Below are 19,172 nucleotides of genomic sequence, written 5' to 3'. Positions count from 1 at the left end.
GTTCCTGACCTCACCTTTTAATATATTAAAGTAAGATAAATCAGCGCATTATTCCGACTAGAGAGGGGATTAACTGCGATCTTATCGGATTATATAAAAGTCTACAACGTTTGCATGAAAGGAAGATCAAGATCCCCCACATTAAATAGTCAATACTAAGACTTGATCAAGCTAGGATTCTCAAAAAATATTCAATATATTTCCACCGAGGAGAATCTAGATAAGCATTCTAGTCTATGGATCAGATCGTGAGCACAGAGCACACAGGGCCCTGCTCTTCAACGATAACAATGATCACCAAGAGCTGGAAACCTCGTTTCTACTATATGACTGCGGCGAAGGAAAGGGAATATGGAATTAAAGGACAACTAAAAATAATATACAGTGAAATAAATTATATGTAGTGTTAAAGGGAATGAAGCTTGTTAAAGTATGGTTGTGTAGTTCTTAGTGTTTCTATATAGTTGTGTCTGAATTTTTATGCTGCAGACAGTAATGCTTTAATAGATGATGTGCTAACGATACTGATAGCAGAATCAGATAGCATGAATGAAGTTTCCAGGTCTTAGTGAATATTGCAATTTAAGAAGATTTCTACCTTCCCATTAGAGGCTGCCCATGGCTATATTCAAAGCAAACTATATTAACCTCAACAAAAGTCAATTTTTTATGGAACTTTCATATATTTACTCTTCTTATTTTCTTTTCCGTTTTCCGCTATATTTTTTAAAATTATAAATTCATTAATATTTATTTGCATATAATAGTACTCGATATATTTTCTAATAAAATTTATACTTATTTTTTAAAAAAAACTATAAAATTATATTTAAAAATAAAATTTTAAGGGCATATAATTAATTAGAATTAATTTAATTAAATTTTAGTGTTCAAGTTAATATCTCATTTTATCAAATATTTTTACAAATAGTACTAATTATAAATTATAGTGCGTATTATAGTAAATTTCTCACGTGACATTTTTCCATGAAATTTAAAAATTTTTCATAATATTTTCAAGACAATTTAAAATAACATTCTGTAATTAGATACTTAGCATGACAATGGAAGAAAACGAGATTCTTTGCATTCCTAACTATAAGATGAATCAACCTACATCTCCATTATCAAAAAAAAATAGACATAAATATTGCAGAAACAGCTTAATGAATTCTGCTCATAGTCCTTATCCTAAATCCAAATATCAAATTAATAATGATTCTGCGTATCAATCTTACAATACGGATATATCATTTAATCTAAACAACCTATCATTTACCCATGAAAATAAATTAATTAGGCATTCCTCTCCTCACATAAAAAATTGTGAACCACATTATTTTGATCATCCAATTTATCAACTTAACTCTGAAAACGATGATATTAATATGATTCGATCACCAATTTATCCTCACTCGTCAGCAAAGGATATTAACTTATCAACGTTAAAATCAAACTCATTATTTACAACCATTTGTGATAAAACACAACATGAAATCAGTTTTAGTGACAATACATCCAATAATTCCGACAAAGATGAATGTTTAGTTTCACCCCCTCGATTATCTTTCAATAATTTACACCTATTTGACAAACCACAAACTCCTTTTAAATCAATGAAAAATTTAAAACGGAAATACCACTATTCATCTATAGAAAAAAACCCTATTCAGAATGGGTTAACACAGAGTACACCACAAACTGACAAAAAGAGATTTTTACCTGAGTCCCCTAATAAGTTAGATTAAATTTATATTTGACATTATATCCTCCATTTTTTTAGTTTATTGGAAAATTCCTTATCAAAAGAATCACTTCATAAACAAGTATATTTTTTTATAATTTGAGAATGCCTTTTTAAAACACTTTCTGTTAAAGATTGTATGGATGAGAGAGAGCCAAGCAGCTAGATATTTAGAAGAATTTGTTGAACTAACATGTTTAGGCTCAGGGCATTTTGGCCATGTTTATAAATGTATCAATAGATTAGATGGCTGTCACTATGCCATTAAAAAGTCTAAAACACCACTTTCTAACCCCATCAATGAGTAATTATATATTAATATTACATTGATTATTCCATTTATTTTTTTAAATTTAAAAAATTATTATTAAGCAAAGGCTAATTTTAAAATTCACTAAATTTAGGTTTTTGTAAATACCATTTTTATAATCTTTATCTTAGATATACTGCAATAAAGGAAGTTTGTGCTCATGCCATCCTGGGTAATCATCCTCACATAGTTAGGTACTTTTCAGCCTGGGCAGAAGAGGGCATAGTATTTATTCAAAATGAATATTGTAATGGTAATAAATAAACAAAATTGATAGCTTTAAACATCGTTATATCATCATTAGGTGGAACATTGGCAGATATCAACAAGAAAAACATATCCCTTAATACTCAAATACCCGAAGAGGATCTCAAAGTTATCCTAATACATGTGGGGAAAGGTCTAAAATACTTTCATGCACTCAAACTTGCCCACCTAGATATAAAACCAAGTAAACTTATATTTTTCCTTTTAAAAATTTTTTTTTATTGAACAAAATATGATGTTTTTCAAATTACAAAAATTTTCCTGTAATAGATTCTATTTTTTAAATAATTGATTGTATAACATTTCTAATTTTATAAGTGTTCTAATTTTTATTTTTTATATTTTCTAGAATTGCATACTTATATTAGTAATTATAGAAGTTAATTTTGTAAAAAAAATGGTAACCATTTTCTGAAACACTTGTTATATTTTTTTCCTTCTTTATTCTTTTCCTTTCTTTGTTTTTTCCTTCATTCTTTGTTACTTTTATTCTTTATCTCATAAACATTTTCTAATTTTTTCATACTTATATTGTAATGTGATTTTACAAAAATTATGAGTCATAGCTATTTTACAAAAAAAAATTATGAATCATTTCCTTGAAATTTATAAATTTGCAAACATTGCAAAATTCTTTTTTTAAAATTGATATTTATTATTTTTGTTGAATCTCCACAATGTGAGTGAAGGAGTCAGGTTAGGGAAGTCACTATTTGGGTAATTGTTCTATTTCTAATAGTTTTTGTCCTTTTTTATTCACCAAAATAAATGGCTAACCTTAGTTTTTTAGCCAAGAAATATCACCTCAGCTTCAGAATTTTTAATAAATATAAGCTTAACTTCAAAGAAATATAAAATTAATTTGCATCTAATTTCTATTGGATTTTAATTTGCTCGTGTCTAAAGTTTGAGCCCATTTTTAGCACTCACTTAACTATATTGGCCACATTTAAAGGGAAGCTTTATAACATTTCTTTTGGAATATACAATGAACATTCACATTGCTAATCCAAAAATTTGATTTTTCACCATTTTTTTTGGTAAAATGGTGTTATTTATTAAATAACACATATCATTCATCACTACATTTTCCACCCCATATTTTGTTCTAGTAGAAATATAATTTATTTTCCCATTAAGATCTAAATATGGTATATTATTTTTAAGTAAAATTTATCATCATACTGTAAGTTGGATAATCAATCATTCATTAATCCTTAGATATAATTTTTTTTATTTCATTTGGTTTCTTATTGCTATATTGTGTTTAATAAATATTCAATTTTAAAATATCCATTGTATATTAAGGCAATATTTTCGTTACCAAGTGTACCCCATCCACTTTCTACAACAACTCTGATGAAGGTTTTGAAAGTGACGATGAAAAACATGATGCGGTAGTTTACAAGATTGGTAAGAAGAATATATATTTTCCTATAAAATAATCAATATATAAAATGAAATCTCATTTGAGAACAAATTTTTTGTTTACTATTATAAATATTCACTATACGGGGGTTTTTTAGTATATAATATAATATTGGGTTCTTTTACAATAAATTTTTATCAGTGACACTATCTATCCCTAAATTTTTATACAGGGTATCAATATTAAGTTTTCAATTTTTAGGTGTATAAGGTGGTAATCTAACTTATTTGCTTTTTCGATGTCTCTTATTTGTAAACTATTAGTATTTTTCTATAATAGGGTAATTCCATAACATATCGACTGAATAGTGTTATTAAATGGCTCGTTTTTTAAATTGGGCTAACCCAATATTTTAGCCAAAAAATTTAAAGTAAGCCCAGAGATTTTGCTCATAAATGGTAGAAAGGTTTGGACATCTATTAACAAAATCTTAGAGGCTTGTGTAATATTTTTTTGACAATTTTAATTAACAAATTTGCTGATGACTCTTTTTAAAATAATGAAATTTCGGTTATATAGTGTGTATATTTTATATAAATCTCAAAATATTTTTAGTCTAAAGTCATGAATGATATATAATTTGTGGCTTTTGACAAAATATTTATCATAATTTGAGATTATTAAAACCAAATGGCTCTTTTTTGCACTTTGAATCCCCATAATTCCGGTTCTATTTGAGCTAGAATTATAAAATTTTAATTTATACAAAATATACAATCTATTTAACCTACATACTAATCCATTTTAAAAATGGTCATCCAAAATAATGGGTGATTTGTCATGGAATTATCAAATATTGATGATTATTATTTTTTATGATAGGTGATTTAGGCCTGGTGACATCTCTTACAGAACCAGAAGTGGAAGAAGGAGATTGTAGGTATCTGCCCATCGAAATTTTGCAAGAGGATTATTCGGACATAACCAAAGCGGATATATTTTCCCTTGGAATATCGCTTTATGAAGCTGTAAGTCTATAAATGAAAGGAGGCAGGAATTAAAATAAATGAAAATTAGAGAAAGAATAAACATTAAAATAATATGATAACTATTCATCTATAAATTTTGACGGTATCTCTTTGATTTTGGGATGCCCCACCCCCATTATTTGACTCTTGTCACCATAAATATGGTAGATGTATTAATATTTACTAATATTTTTCTCATTTCTTTGTAGGCTAGCAACACCCCCTTACCACCCAACGGGGATGAATGGCAGAGATTGAGGAATGGTGAGATACCATTCTTAACCCCTTATTCAAAGGAGCTCAATATACTTATTCAAGTTTGTTTTTTTAGAATGATAAACATAACATAATATCTTTGCCTATTAAATATTATATTAATGCATTTACCTATTTCTATGTCGTAATAAAAAGAATATACATGAAGATATATATTAGATATCAATTTGTTTATTTTGGTAGCTTTGTAATTTATGCGAATATGGAAAATTTAAAAAATAATATATTTTTTAGAGAAAAAAAACGCGCATATTAACTTAAAATATATTATTATTTGCAAGCACGTTTACTAATAAAACATTTAAATATTAATTAAATAAAAAATAATTATTTCAATTTTGCTTTATTTTCAACACTCATAAAAATGTTCATAAATTTTTTATTTCTTATTAAATCTTCAAAATTTTTATATAAATAATTTATTGATACTTTTTATTTATTTAAAAAAATGATAAATTAAAACAAGTATATAAAAATATGTAAAATTACTAAATAAAAATAAATCTATATATTATAAGTATCGAAGGCTCTAAAAAGAGCTTATAATGAATATGTACCTAAAAACAAGTATATTTGTGTTTAAAAATTTCTCGTTGAAGCTTTTGTTTAAGAAATAAGGATTCGCGATTTTCGTGTTATGTTAAAAAAAATTTGTGATAAAGTTTTTTAAAAAAAATATGTACACTGTGAAAAATTGCCGTTAGTTAATATGACTATTGGCTGAAATATAAAGTTATTTAATTTTGAATAATTATTAATTTTTATATTTTCCCCACAAGTAAGAGGGTTTGAATTAATTGATGAAGGGAAGAGGAGACACAGGTTGTGTCCCAAATATGGGATTTCCCATTGGACCAGGGGGTGCAGGTTAAACCATTGGGTCTGAGGCCGTCCTGTAACAAGAGATTGGTAGGTTCAAGGATGTTGGGTATTTTAGCCTTATTAAAAGCATTATGGATGATTTTATTAATAGCTTTATGTTGGAGATGGCGACCTTGGTTGCGGGTGCAGTTTAGGCCGTGTTTGGCGTTAGGAACTTAATAAATATATAAAATATCAAAAATATAGAAATGTGAGTTGGGTATAAAATTATAAATAAGGAGTTATTATCGTTTTTTCCACTATTACCACAATCAAGAATTAAGTGACATTAATTGACAGATCTTTATTGATCACCGATTTTTTAAATGTATTATATTATGATTATATTCTATTCATCCTTTAAAAACTTTCACGTCGTTCTAACATTTTTAGAAGAAAAAAAATATGTACACAAGTAACTACGATTTCTAAATATATGTTTGATGAGTTTAAAATTTCTCATTAATTATTTTTTCTATGAAACCATCGATAAAATTGTTTTTTACATATTTTAAATATAAAATAGGACATGTTACGTCCACTGGCCAAAGATAGGCCATCGGCTAATTTGCTCATCAGACATCCCACCCTTTGCCCCCTATCCAACAAAACCAAGGTCGAACTGAAAAAGGAACTCAACGCCGAAAGATTCAAGAACCAAATATTAATAAAGTATTTCTTAAAAAATGTGTCACTCGCTTCTTTCCTTTTTATACCCTTTTCTCTTTCTTCTTCTATTGCTTCATCAAAACATTGATTTTAAAAATTCGATGATGATCAACTTTTTCTAAATAATAATAATGAAATTGATTTGCACTCCTCTACCTCTTATATTTTACCATTTTATTTTCAATATACATGTTCATATTTTCAAAAACAAAAATATTATTTAATTAGGAAATTAGAAGCGGCAGAATCTGAGAACATGTCCTATAAAAGACATTGTCAGAGCTTGGAGAGTTACGATAGAACAAAGGGCATCGTTTTACCCACATTGGCTATTAATCCCAAGAAATTGGTAATAGGGATCGGAGTGAAAAGGAGTCTAAGCGTTAAAGATTTTTAAATACCATATATATTTTTTATTTGTCCATATATATTGATATAAAAAAAAATATATAATGTAAACAGTGAAGAAAAGAAATACATTACTATTTTATCATTATTTTATTGACTTTTTTTATGAGAAATTTATCGCCTTTATTATTTTTATACATGCGCTAAAATATTCCGAATTTTTTTATATACTTCTAATATAATATTTATATATATATTTAAATTTTGTTATAGAATTATAACTTTCATTTTTACACATAACCCAACAACCACTGTTATTTAAAAAAATATATATAACATATAATTAATAATTTTCCCTGAGATTTCTGTATAACACTTAAAAGTTTGAAGATATAAATTTTTTTTAAAATAATTTTATTTTTTCATGAATTTATATTTTTTATAAAGTTCTTCATGAAGCAATGGAAATTCTTATATTTTTTTCACGATAAGGAAGCTTATTTCTATTGATTAATATTGTATTTACAGTTTATCCGTTTTTGTTATATCCATTAATATTATATTTGCCAATATATTTTTTTGTATTTCCTTGTCATCTCTTATAATAGTCTTGAAATCATTATCCTTTAAAAAAAGTATATTAAAAAATAAAATTTAAAAAAAATATATAAATTTTATAACTTAAAATTTTTTTTGTCCTATATATTAAATTGCCCTGTTGAGAATTATACTATATTATATATTCCAAGATTAATAATTTCTGGATAAATTATATATGTACAAATTGGTTTTTATATAGATCTTCCTTTTGTGATGACAAAAATTTAATTAAATAAAATTTTGTACTATGAAATAATCTTTTTAAGCCTTACTTATTACTTTTGAAAAAGAACTCGTTACTTTGTTAAAAAGGGAAGGCGTTTTCGTTATTCATAAAAAGAAACAAGTTACTTTAAAATTCAATATATATATATAAATTTACTTTATATTTATTTCTCAGAGATAATAAAAATAATACATTTTAAGATAAGTTATTTTTGTAATAACTTTTATTTATTTTTAATAATTGATTTTCAAAATTTTGATCATATAGGGCCTAGTGTTCAACATTTCCCTGCGCTAAACACCTTCAACTGGAACAAAGGATGGGAGATTTTATTATATTTAATAAATAATAATTTTAATTGGGGGAATTTATTACAAATATATAAAAAATAATCTATTTTAAAAAAATCTTATTAGATTATGTTCACAGTAATCTTCACATCAATATTTTTATCTATATTAAGATTTAATCCTAATTCATATTTTTACTTTCATATGATTTTTTTTAGATTTGAGTTGAAGGATATCGAGGTTGAAATGTTTGAATTAAAGCACATTCTACACTTACAAAGTGTAGACTTGGTACCCTTTATATTCCTTATTTGAATAAAAAATGTTCCATATAGGGCTAAGGCAGAGTTAAATCATCTTCATAGGAGAAAATAAGTATTTTTGACATGTTCTTCATAAAGTAAATTATAATATTAGAGAATATAAATTAACATACCTTGATTTATTCAATATCGATTAATTATCAATCTTGAATGCATAAAATTCAACGACAAAAAAATAATAAATATAAATGAAGAACTTTGGTGGTTGATCTGAATTAAAAACTCGACCTAAATCATAAAATTTTTAAAAAATACAGTATAATATAGTGTGGTTAAATTGCTTCGATGGGTCGAATTAGCATGGTTTTTGATTAGGTTTTCGGTCTAGAAAATGAACCAACCCAACCAAATGGGTCAACCAAATCCATAGACCTGAGCACCAACTTATATTATTTTATTGTGAATATTTTGGTCAATCCTATTTTTATGCATAGAGGAAGAATATTTCAACATTAGCATAGAAATAATCATGTTTAATAATATTGGATTGCTTTTTTAAAAAAATTTTTATAATCTGGAAATTAAAAATTAGAAGACGAATAATATTATACCATATTAATTAAATAATTAATATCGCATTCGAAATAATTATCTTCTTAGACCAGGAAAAATTTATTATAGGAATTTATCGATTTTTAGATTATATAATTCATATATCATCAAAAAATGAGGGTAATTTATGTTTATTTAATTAATAATTTTTGGGATCTGCCCTAAAGTTGTAAAAATTCGCCAAGGCTCATACCTTTTTGATGGGTTGGCTCAGGAGTTGACATTAGTCACCTCAGGAGTTGGCTCTAGTTATCCCAATAGTTGTCTCGACTTTAATATTGAGCCAAAATGTATTTATTTGTCATTTAACTCTAATTCGCTAATGGATATTACAACAAAAATTAATAGCTTAATATATAGCCAAAAATTGTTTTCCCATCAAAATATTTTTACAATTATCCAAATGTATTATATACCCTCTAGTAGTTCTAGCTGATCTTTGCTCGCAGGTATCGATGGAAAGATCCATCAATGCACAACGATTAAGTAACCATATGAAATAAGTTGAACAAATGTACTTTAGACGAAATTTTAATCATGAAACTTAATAAAAATTTGTTAAACAACGTTATCTTTTGAGTTTTGATATTCATTTTTATTTATATAAGATTTTGAATTGAATCAGTTACTAATATTTGTGAATAATTATATATATTGTCTTAAAATAAATAAAATAATTTTAATGAAATTTTTATGACTTTTTTTAACAATGAATACATTTTTATGTATCTTGGTGGGAATCCAAAACTCCCCTTCATATCTAAACTATGTAGAGGAATGGTTAAACGAAGTTCTGAATATTGTTTTGACTGTAATTGTAAGGATACCAGATCTAATCTAAACAGGCTTGCATCTTCCATATCACTCATTATATAATAATTTATTTTTCAGAAAATTTATAAAAATAATTAAATTTAATTGAAATGTAATGTGAGGTCTAACTATAAAAATAAAAAAAATATAGATATTTTATTATATTTCTTTTATTATTTATAAAAAAATAAAGGGAAGTTGACGCCAACTAAAAATAATTATACAATAAAAAAGGAAGAAAAATATTAGGAGGGGGGGTGATATTGAATTTTGGCTTGGGAATTTATTATTTTATAAAATATGGGCCTATATTTTTCTGGCTAAAAAAATCCATATAATTAATTATTTTTAATATATTTTTATTTTAGGCTGCGTCCAAAATGTTTTGAAAAAATCCTTAAAATTTTAAAATTTTTGCAAATTAATAACAAAACACCTTGGACACATTTAAGTTTAAAAAAAATAAAAATATTCAAAATGCTTGATATGATTCAGTTATTAATTAATTATTAAAAGATATGTAAATATTAAATTGTATTTATTATATTATATTACCTTTCAGTTATTAAACTTTGTATGAACCTATTATTTTATTTATATACTTAGTAAAATGTTGTAAATAACTGTATCAATATTTTATAAACAGTTGGAAAACCAATAATAACTTTATTTTGAAAGATAATTTTTCCATAAAATATATATAAATTATCATATTTGAGTTATATAATATAATTGTAATAGAAATAATATAATACCTTTTAAAAGTAAGAATAGGATTATTTTTATTAATATATTTAGGGTTTTCATTTTCTTTGTTGTCATTATCTTGATCTAGCTATTATTCAATAATAAATTTAAATAATAATAATATAATGTACAGAAATTATAGTATCATCAGAAGAATCAATAGAAATATTTTGCCTAATATTTATATCATTAAGTGGGTTAGCAATTTCATTAAGGTATATGATGCAACCTAATAAAATATATTTGCTAATGTCATCAATATATTCTTTTAACCATATATATAGTTAAACATATACCTTTTAAGTTAAATTATAATATAATATTTATTTTTACCAGTTTTGTTGGGTGAAAGAATATAATCTATTAAAGCAAAGTTGTTATGGAGCGCCGCTTCATTTTTTCAAAAACATCTGGAGCCCCCTCCTTTTTAAAATTGAGGAGTGGGAGTGGGAGCGGGAGCTATCTCCTTTTAGGTCTGGAGTGGAGGAGCGCCGCTCCACCGCTTCTTTAAATTTAATGTATAAATTAAATTATTATATAAATATTAATAATATTTCTTTAAAATTCAATAAAAATGAAATTTTATTTTTTTTAAATTTATCCATTATTAAATGCTTAGCTGAGTTTTATATTGGTTTTTCATCTAATCATTTTAAATATTAAACATCAAGTTTTTCCTTTTTATATTGAGAATATTTTGAAAAATCTTGTAAGTCATATTAATATTCATTTTATAGATATATAACAAAAGATAATTTTAGATATTATGTATTTAGAGATCATAGATGAAGAAATCGAATTTCCATTTCCATCATACTAAAAATATTTTAAACTACTAAAAGATGTTGATCCAAATGATGAAACAAATTTAAGGGCAAAATGCCTTTTGTGTTTAAATAAAGCTATTTAATTTTCTAAAGTGAGCAGCTTGAATCTAAAAAAGCATCTTAAAGTAAAAAATCTTTCTTTTAAATACAAAATGATTTGGAATATTTTTTTTGGATTCCATGAAATTGATCATCAGGAAGATAATATATTGGACAAATATTTTTTAAATAATAATAACAAAATTACTATTTTTGATAAATTCCCTGAATTAAAAAAATATCTTTATAAAATACAATACCGCGCTTCCCTCTAGTGCTCTTGTAGAGCGCCTATTTAGTATTTCAATTGCAAAAGAGGTCTTAGGGGAGAGGCGTGGATGTTTGTTAGATTCTAATTTAGAAAATTAATTACTTTTAAAAGCTAATAAAAGGTTATAAATTTTTTGATAGATCATTTATATAAATAAAGCTTTTTGATAAACAAATATGATTTTGTTTCGTATACCTTCAAAAAATGAAAATCAAATTAGCGGTTATGGAGTGCCACTCCATTACTTGAAGCGGGAGCTAGCTCCTTTTAAAAATGTAGTAGCGGGAGCTAGCTCCTTTTGAGAAGGTAGTAGCGGGAGCTAGCTACTTTTTAAAAGGAGCGTTAACGACTCTGAAATTTAGCCTTTACAGCTAAAATGTTCTTTTTCATTAGATCATAATTCAAGTTATGTTTTTCTTATTATTTCCTCCCAAATTTTCCTAATTTTTAAAGAATCTCTGAATTTTAAATCATTTTTGCACCAGAAGTTCCTGTGCACTCTTATGCTTTCCAAAATTATATTCTGACACTAAAAAATATCTAATATATATAATCTCCATAATCATAACACGATCGTTTTTGTATCTCCCTAATGTATTTTAAATTTAAGGAGACTATAGTGTAATGTTAATTTTTGCTCTCTACGAGAATCAAACACAAGCCTCCGTTTCAAAGGTATATGCTTTACCGCATGCATCAACTTGAATATAAATAAATATAAAATATTAATTATATATATTAAAGTTTTAAAGGCGTATGCTTTACGCATGCACCAACTTGAATATAATTAAATTTTTATTACCATACTAGCTGATGGGGTTGAAGGGTAATTATTTAGTTTGTATGTATGGTATTAAATATACTTTATTAATAAATTTTATATAAAAGAGGTAAAATTGTTGTATACCGTGAGCATGTATTAGAAATATCAAAATTTAAAAATGTGATGAAAATCATATTGGATAAAATTTAAAATAAAGGTACTTTAAGATTTTTGAATTTTAAATATGGGTTATAGATTGGTCTGAAATTTTTTTTGAAGACATAGCCAGGCCTGATCAAAAAACCATGTCCCATGTAACTTTCATAAATTAACTTTGCCTGTGCATTGAATGCACTGAATACACAACACCTAATATTATACATATTCCTGAATATTTAGGGGTAAATAGAACTTTAAATGCATCAAGTACCAATTTAATAGGAATAAGGTAGAACTTTAAATGGCAAGTACCCATTCAATAGTAATGAGAGATTTATTTAAATACTATTTTAATTCTTGAATTTATGTATAATTTAGGATTTTATACCATTATATTGGGGTTTCAGAAAAGATAAGAGAGATATGGAAGGGACAAAGCACACCTTGGTTACACAAAACTCTTATCTAGCAAGAATAAATTTTTAGATTATAAATTACAAATACAAATAAATAAAATTACTAAATATATCATTAACATATTTTATAAAAATAATGAAAAATTTTAGAATAACCCCAAAATATAAATTTTGTATATTTACTCATAACTTCATAATTGTAGAATGTAAGTTATTCATAACTTATTATAACATTTTTGATTAAATGTATAACCTTTTTGTTTTACTTATATATAATTTGACTATGATTGAAGTTAACCTCCTATTATTTGTTAACATAGACATATCTTTTTATTTTTTCTATTGTAATTTAATAACAATTTCTTAAATTTAATTATATATTTTGTAACTAAGTAATAAATCATTTGGTTTGTTTAAAATTTAAATTAGGATGAACATATTTTCAGCATGGTACTTTAATATGTATTCATGAATTTCATATAAATACCAGGAGCTCACCAGTAGAATCATAGGTAAATCAGATATTTACCCTTCATTTGATGATAATTTTGAAATTAGGCAGATTTAATTCTTATAAACCTTTACATCCAGGGGCCCCTACAACGGGGGGGGGAGGGGGTCCGAAGCAACTGCTTCAGTAAATTTGAGTGGGGTTAAAAAAAATTTTTTTACATCCATCATGATCATGTGATTTCTGGTTTATAAATGTAATAATAAGACCCCCCCCCCCACCACCACTTAATATTTAATTTAATATATTGACGGAAATTTTTGTTGATGTTTAGTAAATTTTATTTAATATCTCGTAACCAAGCCTTCTAGCGGAACAGACAACAAGAAGGCAATATGATGGCCCTTATTAAGCTTATTGCAGATTCTGAACCTATACTAAAAATGTATATACAGCAAAATGAAGAAAGAAAAAAGGATTAAAAAAATAAGGGATTAAACGAAATTATATTCAAACCTATTAACATAATAAACATTCTCATTGAAACCATGAAAAATTGGTTTTAAAAAAAATTCAAAATGAGATTACATTTAACAGGTGCTTTTCAATCATAGTTGATGGCACATACGATGTTTAGAAATCAGAAGCAATAGCTTTGATAGTAAGATATGTTGAAAATAGTGAGACGCCGAAGCTGTTGAAAGACTGATTGATATATATTGTACGGGAAATACCACAGGTCTCGATATAAAGCATAATATTATATCCAAACTTGGCTCGATGAATTTACCCCTTGAATATCTAGTTGGGCAAAGTTATAATGACGCCTCAAACATGAGTATCAATGGTGTGCAAGCCTTGATTAGAGTAGAGGCGCCAAAGGCAGCTTTTATTTGGTGTTATTGTCATCGATTAAATTTAATCGTTGTTCAATTATGCCAATCAATTAAAAAACTTCGAAATGTTCTAGGAATACTAGATGAGATTTATGTCTATTTTAATGGTGTAAAAAGATATGAAGTACTCATAAAATTTCAGTGTAATGATCTGAAAAAATCGCAACGATTTCTATGCGTCAAGAATACCACTCGGTAATAGTTCCTTATTTATTTAAATTTTAAATGTTTTTTTTATTTAGAAGCTGGCTATCGTCATATAAAGCTATTGTAAATTTTTTCAACTTTATGATGCCTTGAGGGCAGCTTTAACAAATTTAAAGGATTCTGAAGATCTTGCCAATTCCACTATGGCTAGTGCTATAGTCTTTAGAATAGAAAAATTTGATTTTATCTTATCACTTTGTGTTTTGGATAAAATATTGTTGATAACAAGTTTGGCTTGTACAAAATTGCAAACCATTTCGAAGGATATAGGGTATGCAATAAATCAAATTCAATTGGCAAAAGATTGCTTGATTAATTTGAGAAGTATAATATAAATTATTGTCTTAATTATTTTTTAATCTAATAGATAATAACACTGAATTTTTGGATGTTTTTTCAAAGGCGCAAGATTTTATGAAGGAAAGAAATCTACCTTTTGATTTTGAAAGTTCTAGACTTCAAACAGTACAATCCAAAAAGGAGAGGCCTATATACTTTCATCATTAAAATATAGAAATTTTTTTTAGCTTTAAAATAGGTGTGTTTTATGCTGCACTCGATTTAATTATTATGCAGTTTAACGAAAGATTTAATGATGATTCAATGAAATTTTTACATCAAACATCATTTTTTACGCCAAAGGGAATGGCAGAAAAATCAATTATTAAAGAAGATATCGAGGATATCTGTGAATTTTACAATTTAAATTCAAGTCAAATTTTCGAAGAAATATTGAAATTTGGAAATATTTATAAGATGGCCAAAATGGGGAATGTAATTATTACTCATGACCTAGAGGTTCAAGAATCTAAAGATTTGTCAGATTCTGAGAATTGTAAATTTATTTAATAAAAATATTTTTACCAATACATTATTTAGCTTCTTCTGATGATGATGATAATTCAGGGACTTACGATTCAGATTGGAAAAACTATTCATTTATTTTACTTTATCGTTTACTTTAAAATTTTTCTGCTTTCCCTAATTTTAGAATTTTATATAAATATTTATTAACCATTCCCACAACCTCATGTATTGCCAATAGAGTCATGAGTAAAATTAAATTAATTAAAACAAGACTGCGCAGTACCATGAAAGATTCTTTTTTCAATAATTTAACCATATTATCAATGGAAAAATTTTTATTTAAACAATTAAATACTGATGAAATTATAAATTCTTTCGCTTTCTCTTCCCCTAATTTATCTAAATTATTAATTTAAAAATAATATTTATAAAGTTATATTTTTTGCATTTTATTTATATTATATATTAAAAATTGATGCAATAAAAATTATTTTTGAAATTTATGGGTGTCATAATTATCATTTTTCGAAGGGGGGGGATACTTTTCAATGGGGTACTTTCATGGGGGTATTCTGCTTCATTCGCTCAAAAAGTGTAGGGGCCACTGTTTACATCAGACCTATTTTTCTGGATCAAAATAAATTATTTGGGTTTTTCTGGGCTTGGGAAATATTTTTCGCCATTAATATGGACTTGAATATAGCTTGAGTAACATTTTTCATAATTATTATAGTCTAAAATTCCTGTAAATTTTTTAATTTTAAATATGGGCTAGAAATTGGCCTGAAAATTTCTTTTGAATACATGGCAAGGCCTGATCAAAAACCAAGGCCCATTCAACTTTCATATTCTAATTGTATTTTTAAATTGTGACTTTTTATATATTTTATTTCAGTCCTCAACTATCAAAATTATTATGGTCTTTTGCGGGTTTGAGAAAACCAAGTGCGAGGACCTGGCTTGGGAAATTTTTAAATATTAGGCATGGGTGTAATATTTAACACAGAATATTTATATGGCCCTAAATATATTTATATTCAAAAAAATAGTATTCACTCTTAGTCTTAATGGGTTGGCCTTGGTTGGGGTAAGCTGGGTTAAAATAGACTAAAAAATAGATATGGTTAGAGATTTACCTATCTCCAGGCTTGAAAAAAATTTTGAAAATTACTATCGGTTGGCCAGGTTTGAGAAAATATTTTTATAAAATTATTATGGGTTGGGCTGGGCTTGGAAAATATTTTTATAAATTATATTGGGCTGGGCTTGGGAAAAATTTTTCGAAATTATTATGAGCTTGGACGCTTGAGAATTTTTTTTATTATTAATTATAGGTCAGACATTGGCCCAAAACAAATTTTTTTACAGGCCTGGGTTCGACTTGATCAAAAAACCAAGGACCATGAAAATCTGAATTTTGATTGTATTTTTAAATTCATTATGATTATTTAAATATTTTATTTCAGTTTGTAACTACTAAAATTATTATGATATTTCATTGGGCTTGGAAGAATTTTTCATAATTAATATGGCTTTGGACTTTGCCTGGGAATTTTTTTTAATATTAAATATTAGGTATAAGTAATCTGTAATATTTAACAAATAATATTGGTATTATCAAGTAAATACTTAAATTTATTTTTACTCATACCATAGTATTTACACTTAGTTTTAATGGATTGAACCTGGCCTGAAGGGGGGAGGGGTTAAAAAGAATAAAAATTGGATATTATTTTCAAATAACAGGTAACATCTAGCATAAAAATAAGAAGAAAATTTTAATTCCCCATCATTTTTGACGGGCTATCTACTAGTATTAATATAAAAAGGCTATAATCTTTTGGGTTAGTAAATTTATAAAAATTAACAACAATAAGAATTGTACTTACTAATTTTTTGATAAAAATTTCACAAATAAGTAAAATTGAATAAATTTATAATTGAATTTTTTTTATTTTTTATTATTTTTTAAAAATACCGAAAAATGATATTGGACACCATCTTATTTTTAGATTAAAAATAGCTTGTTATTTTTTTCTTCAAAATTTATTTATATATATTTTTATGATTTTGGACGAGTCTTACATACTCAGATACAATTATAAAAATTAAAAATAAAAAAGGATTTAGTTTAACTTTGATTTGTTTTACACAATGATCTATGGAGGTTTTTAAAGATCCAATCCAAAACACTCTACAGTTCTATATATTACTAATTTTAATCAAAAAATATAGTTATTGTTAAAAAATAATTTTTCATTTAAGGGGTTCTAAAAAAGTGTGGATTGCATGGTTGGGTGGAATTAGCATGATTTTTGGTCGGGTTTTTGGTTTAAAAAATGTATCAGAACCACCAACCAAATGGGTCTAACAAATCCATAGACCCGAGCACCAACCCAAAGCCAAATTATTAATAAAATATTTTATTGGATCAGCTATAACTACTCGCTAGAGAGTATATAATACAGGTTCTTGAAATTTTCTCGATAGTCAATATTGCAAAACATTTTGATGTGGAGGCAATTTTTGGCAATATATGATAAGTTAATTTTTGTTATAATAAAATAAATAATTTTCTATTCAAAATTAAACTCTAGTCAACTATTGGGCTAACTATCTAGAGCCAAATATTAGGATGAATCCAACTACTGAGCCGACTCGAGCCAAAGCCAACTTACTAGTTAGTCGACCTGAGCCTAAGCTAAACATTAGGACAAATTCAACTACTGTAAATTTTTCTATAATTTTAAAGATGTTTTGCGTTACCGTTACTCAAAAAGGTGCATTCTCGTTACCTTTTAAAACAAGTAACAAATGGAATTCCTTTTCATCAAAAGGTTAATACCGTTAGTAACGACTCAAATAATAAGAGATTTGCGCTCGGATTGGCTTATTTTAGCCGCATAATCGGGAAAATGTATCGGGTATTATCATAAATTTTCTGAAACCATTTTTATTCGGAAAAAAGCTAGGGCTAAAGAATATTAAAACCCGGTGGGGCGGGGGAGGTGTTCTGGCGATTATATTATAAAAATACCAAATTTTATGGGCAAAATGATATACGTCGTCGGGGGTTATTTATTTCTTGTTTTTATTATGTAATTAGATGATGTCGTAATATATCTTAATATACAATAAATTGAGTGGCAGATGTTACTGAGAGACCTGTAAAAATCTTTTTTTTTCCTGCCGAGCCCGCTCTCGGTCTGATGGCAAATTATTTTTTTAGATCTAGGCCAAGCCTCTTTGCGGTCCACTTCCAAAAAAAAACATATAGGGAAGAAATCTTAAAATTTAAATATTTAGTAATTGTTAATTTTTCATGAATAAATTCAATAAATTAATAATGTTTATCTATTTTTATTCTACTATTTATTACAAAATGGGGGGAAAAACTGTTCAACAACTTTTCACAAAAATTCCGGATATGCTTATGATTCTCGTGAATCTATTGCAATGGCTATACTTTGATGCAATTGTATTTCTTTTCACTCTGTTAGAAAATAATTAGCACTTTTTTTAAATTAAAATTTATATCTATATTTTAATATATCGTTCTCTCCAATTTTTTTTTAATCTGCTAAATAGAATACAATAAGTAATCACACATGTAACCAAGGGGGAAGGCGTGGATCGCAAAATTGCTTGTTCTCGTAATTATAATAATCTAATAAAAAATCCCCCCCCCCACTCCCTCCCACCTTCTCCTCTCCAAAAAATATAAAGAACATATCACTAAGAAAGAAAAATTAGTAAAAGTTAATAACTTTTATATACTATAATTCAAAATTTTTAGAAAATAAGCATTTAATAATAATGTAAAGTTAAAACCCAAAATTATTTTTATAAATATAATATAGCCAATAGTCTACAATAAGTGGACGTAAAGTGCTCCAATAAAATTAATGGGGTG

The 19,172-nt window shown here is 26.3% G+C and overlaps 1 protein-coding gene across 1 annotated transcript; it reads left to right on the top strand.

Moving 5' to 3' along the window:
• Window positions 1–981: 981 nt before the first annotated feature.
• Window positions 982–6,990, top strand: LOC135926236 (wee1-like protein kinase 2). Its single transcript, XM_065462037.1, has 10 exons — window positions 982–1,738; window positions 1,784–1,826; window positions 1,879–2,048; window positions 2,186–2,307; window positions 2,359–2,505; window positions 3,630–3,734; window positions 4,573–4,718; window positions 4,928–5,035; window positions 6,382–6,527; window positions 6,753–6,990. Exons 1-10 carry the CDS (start codon window positions 1,059–1,061, stop codon window positions 6,919–6,921), a joined length of 1,836 nt encoding a protein of 611 aa, XP_065318109.1. The 5' UTR covers window positions 982–1,058; the 3' UTR covers window positions 6,922–6,990.
• Window positions 6,991–19,172: the final 12,182 nt, after the last annotated feature.

Source organism: Gordionus sp. m RMFG-2023, chromosome 3, assembly GCF_954871325.1.
Source record: "Gordionus sp. m RMFG-2023 chromosome 3, tfGorSpeb1-WG-v2, whole genome shotgun sequence".
In the NCBI taxonomy this organism is placed as follows: domain Eukaryota; kingdom Metazoa; phylum Nematomorpha; class Gordioida; order Chordodea; family Parachordodidae; genus Gordionus; species Gordionus sp. m RMFG-2023.
This window is presented reverse-complemented; position numbering and strand designations above follow the sequence as displayed.

Excerpts from the sequence above, each read along its gene's own strand:
- LOC135926236 (XM_065462037.1), top strand. The coding sequence starts at position 1,059 with ATGACAATGGAAGAAAACGAGATTCTTTGCATTCCTAACTATAAGATG. Across the intron at positions 1,827-1,878 it reads AAGAATCACTTCATAAACAA|ATTGTATGGATGAGAGAGAG; the intron begins GTATATTTTTTT and ends TTTCTGTTAAAG. Across the intron at positions 6,528-6,752 it reads AAGAACCAAATATTAATAAA|GAAATTAGAAGCGGCAGAAT; the intron begins GTATTTCTTAAA and ends TTATTTAATTAG.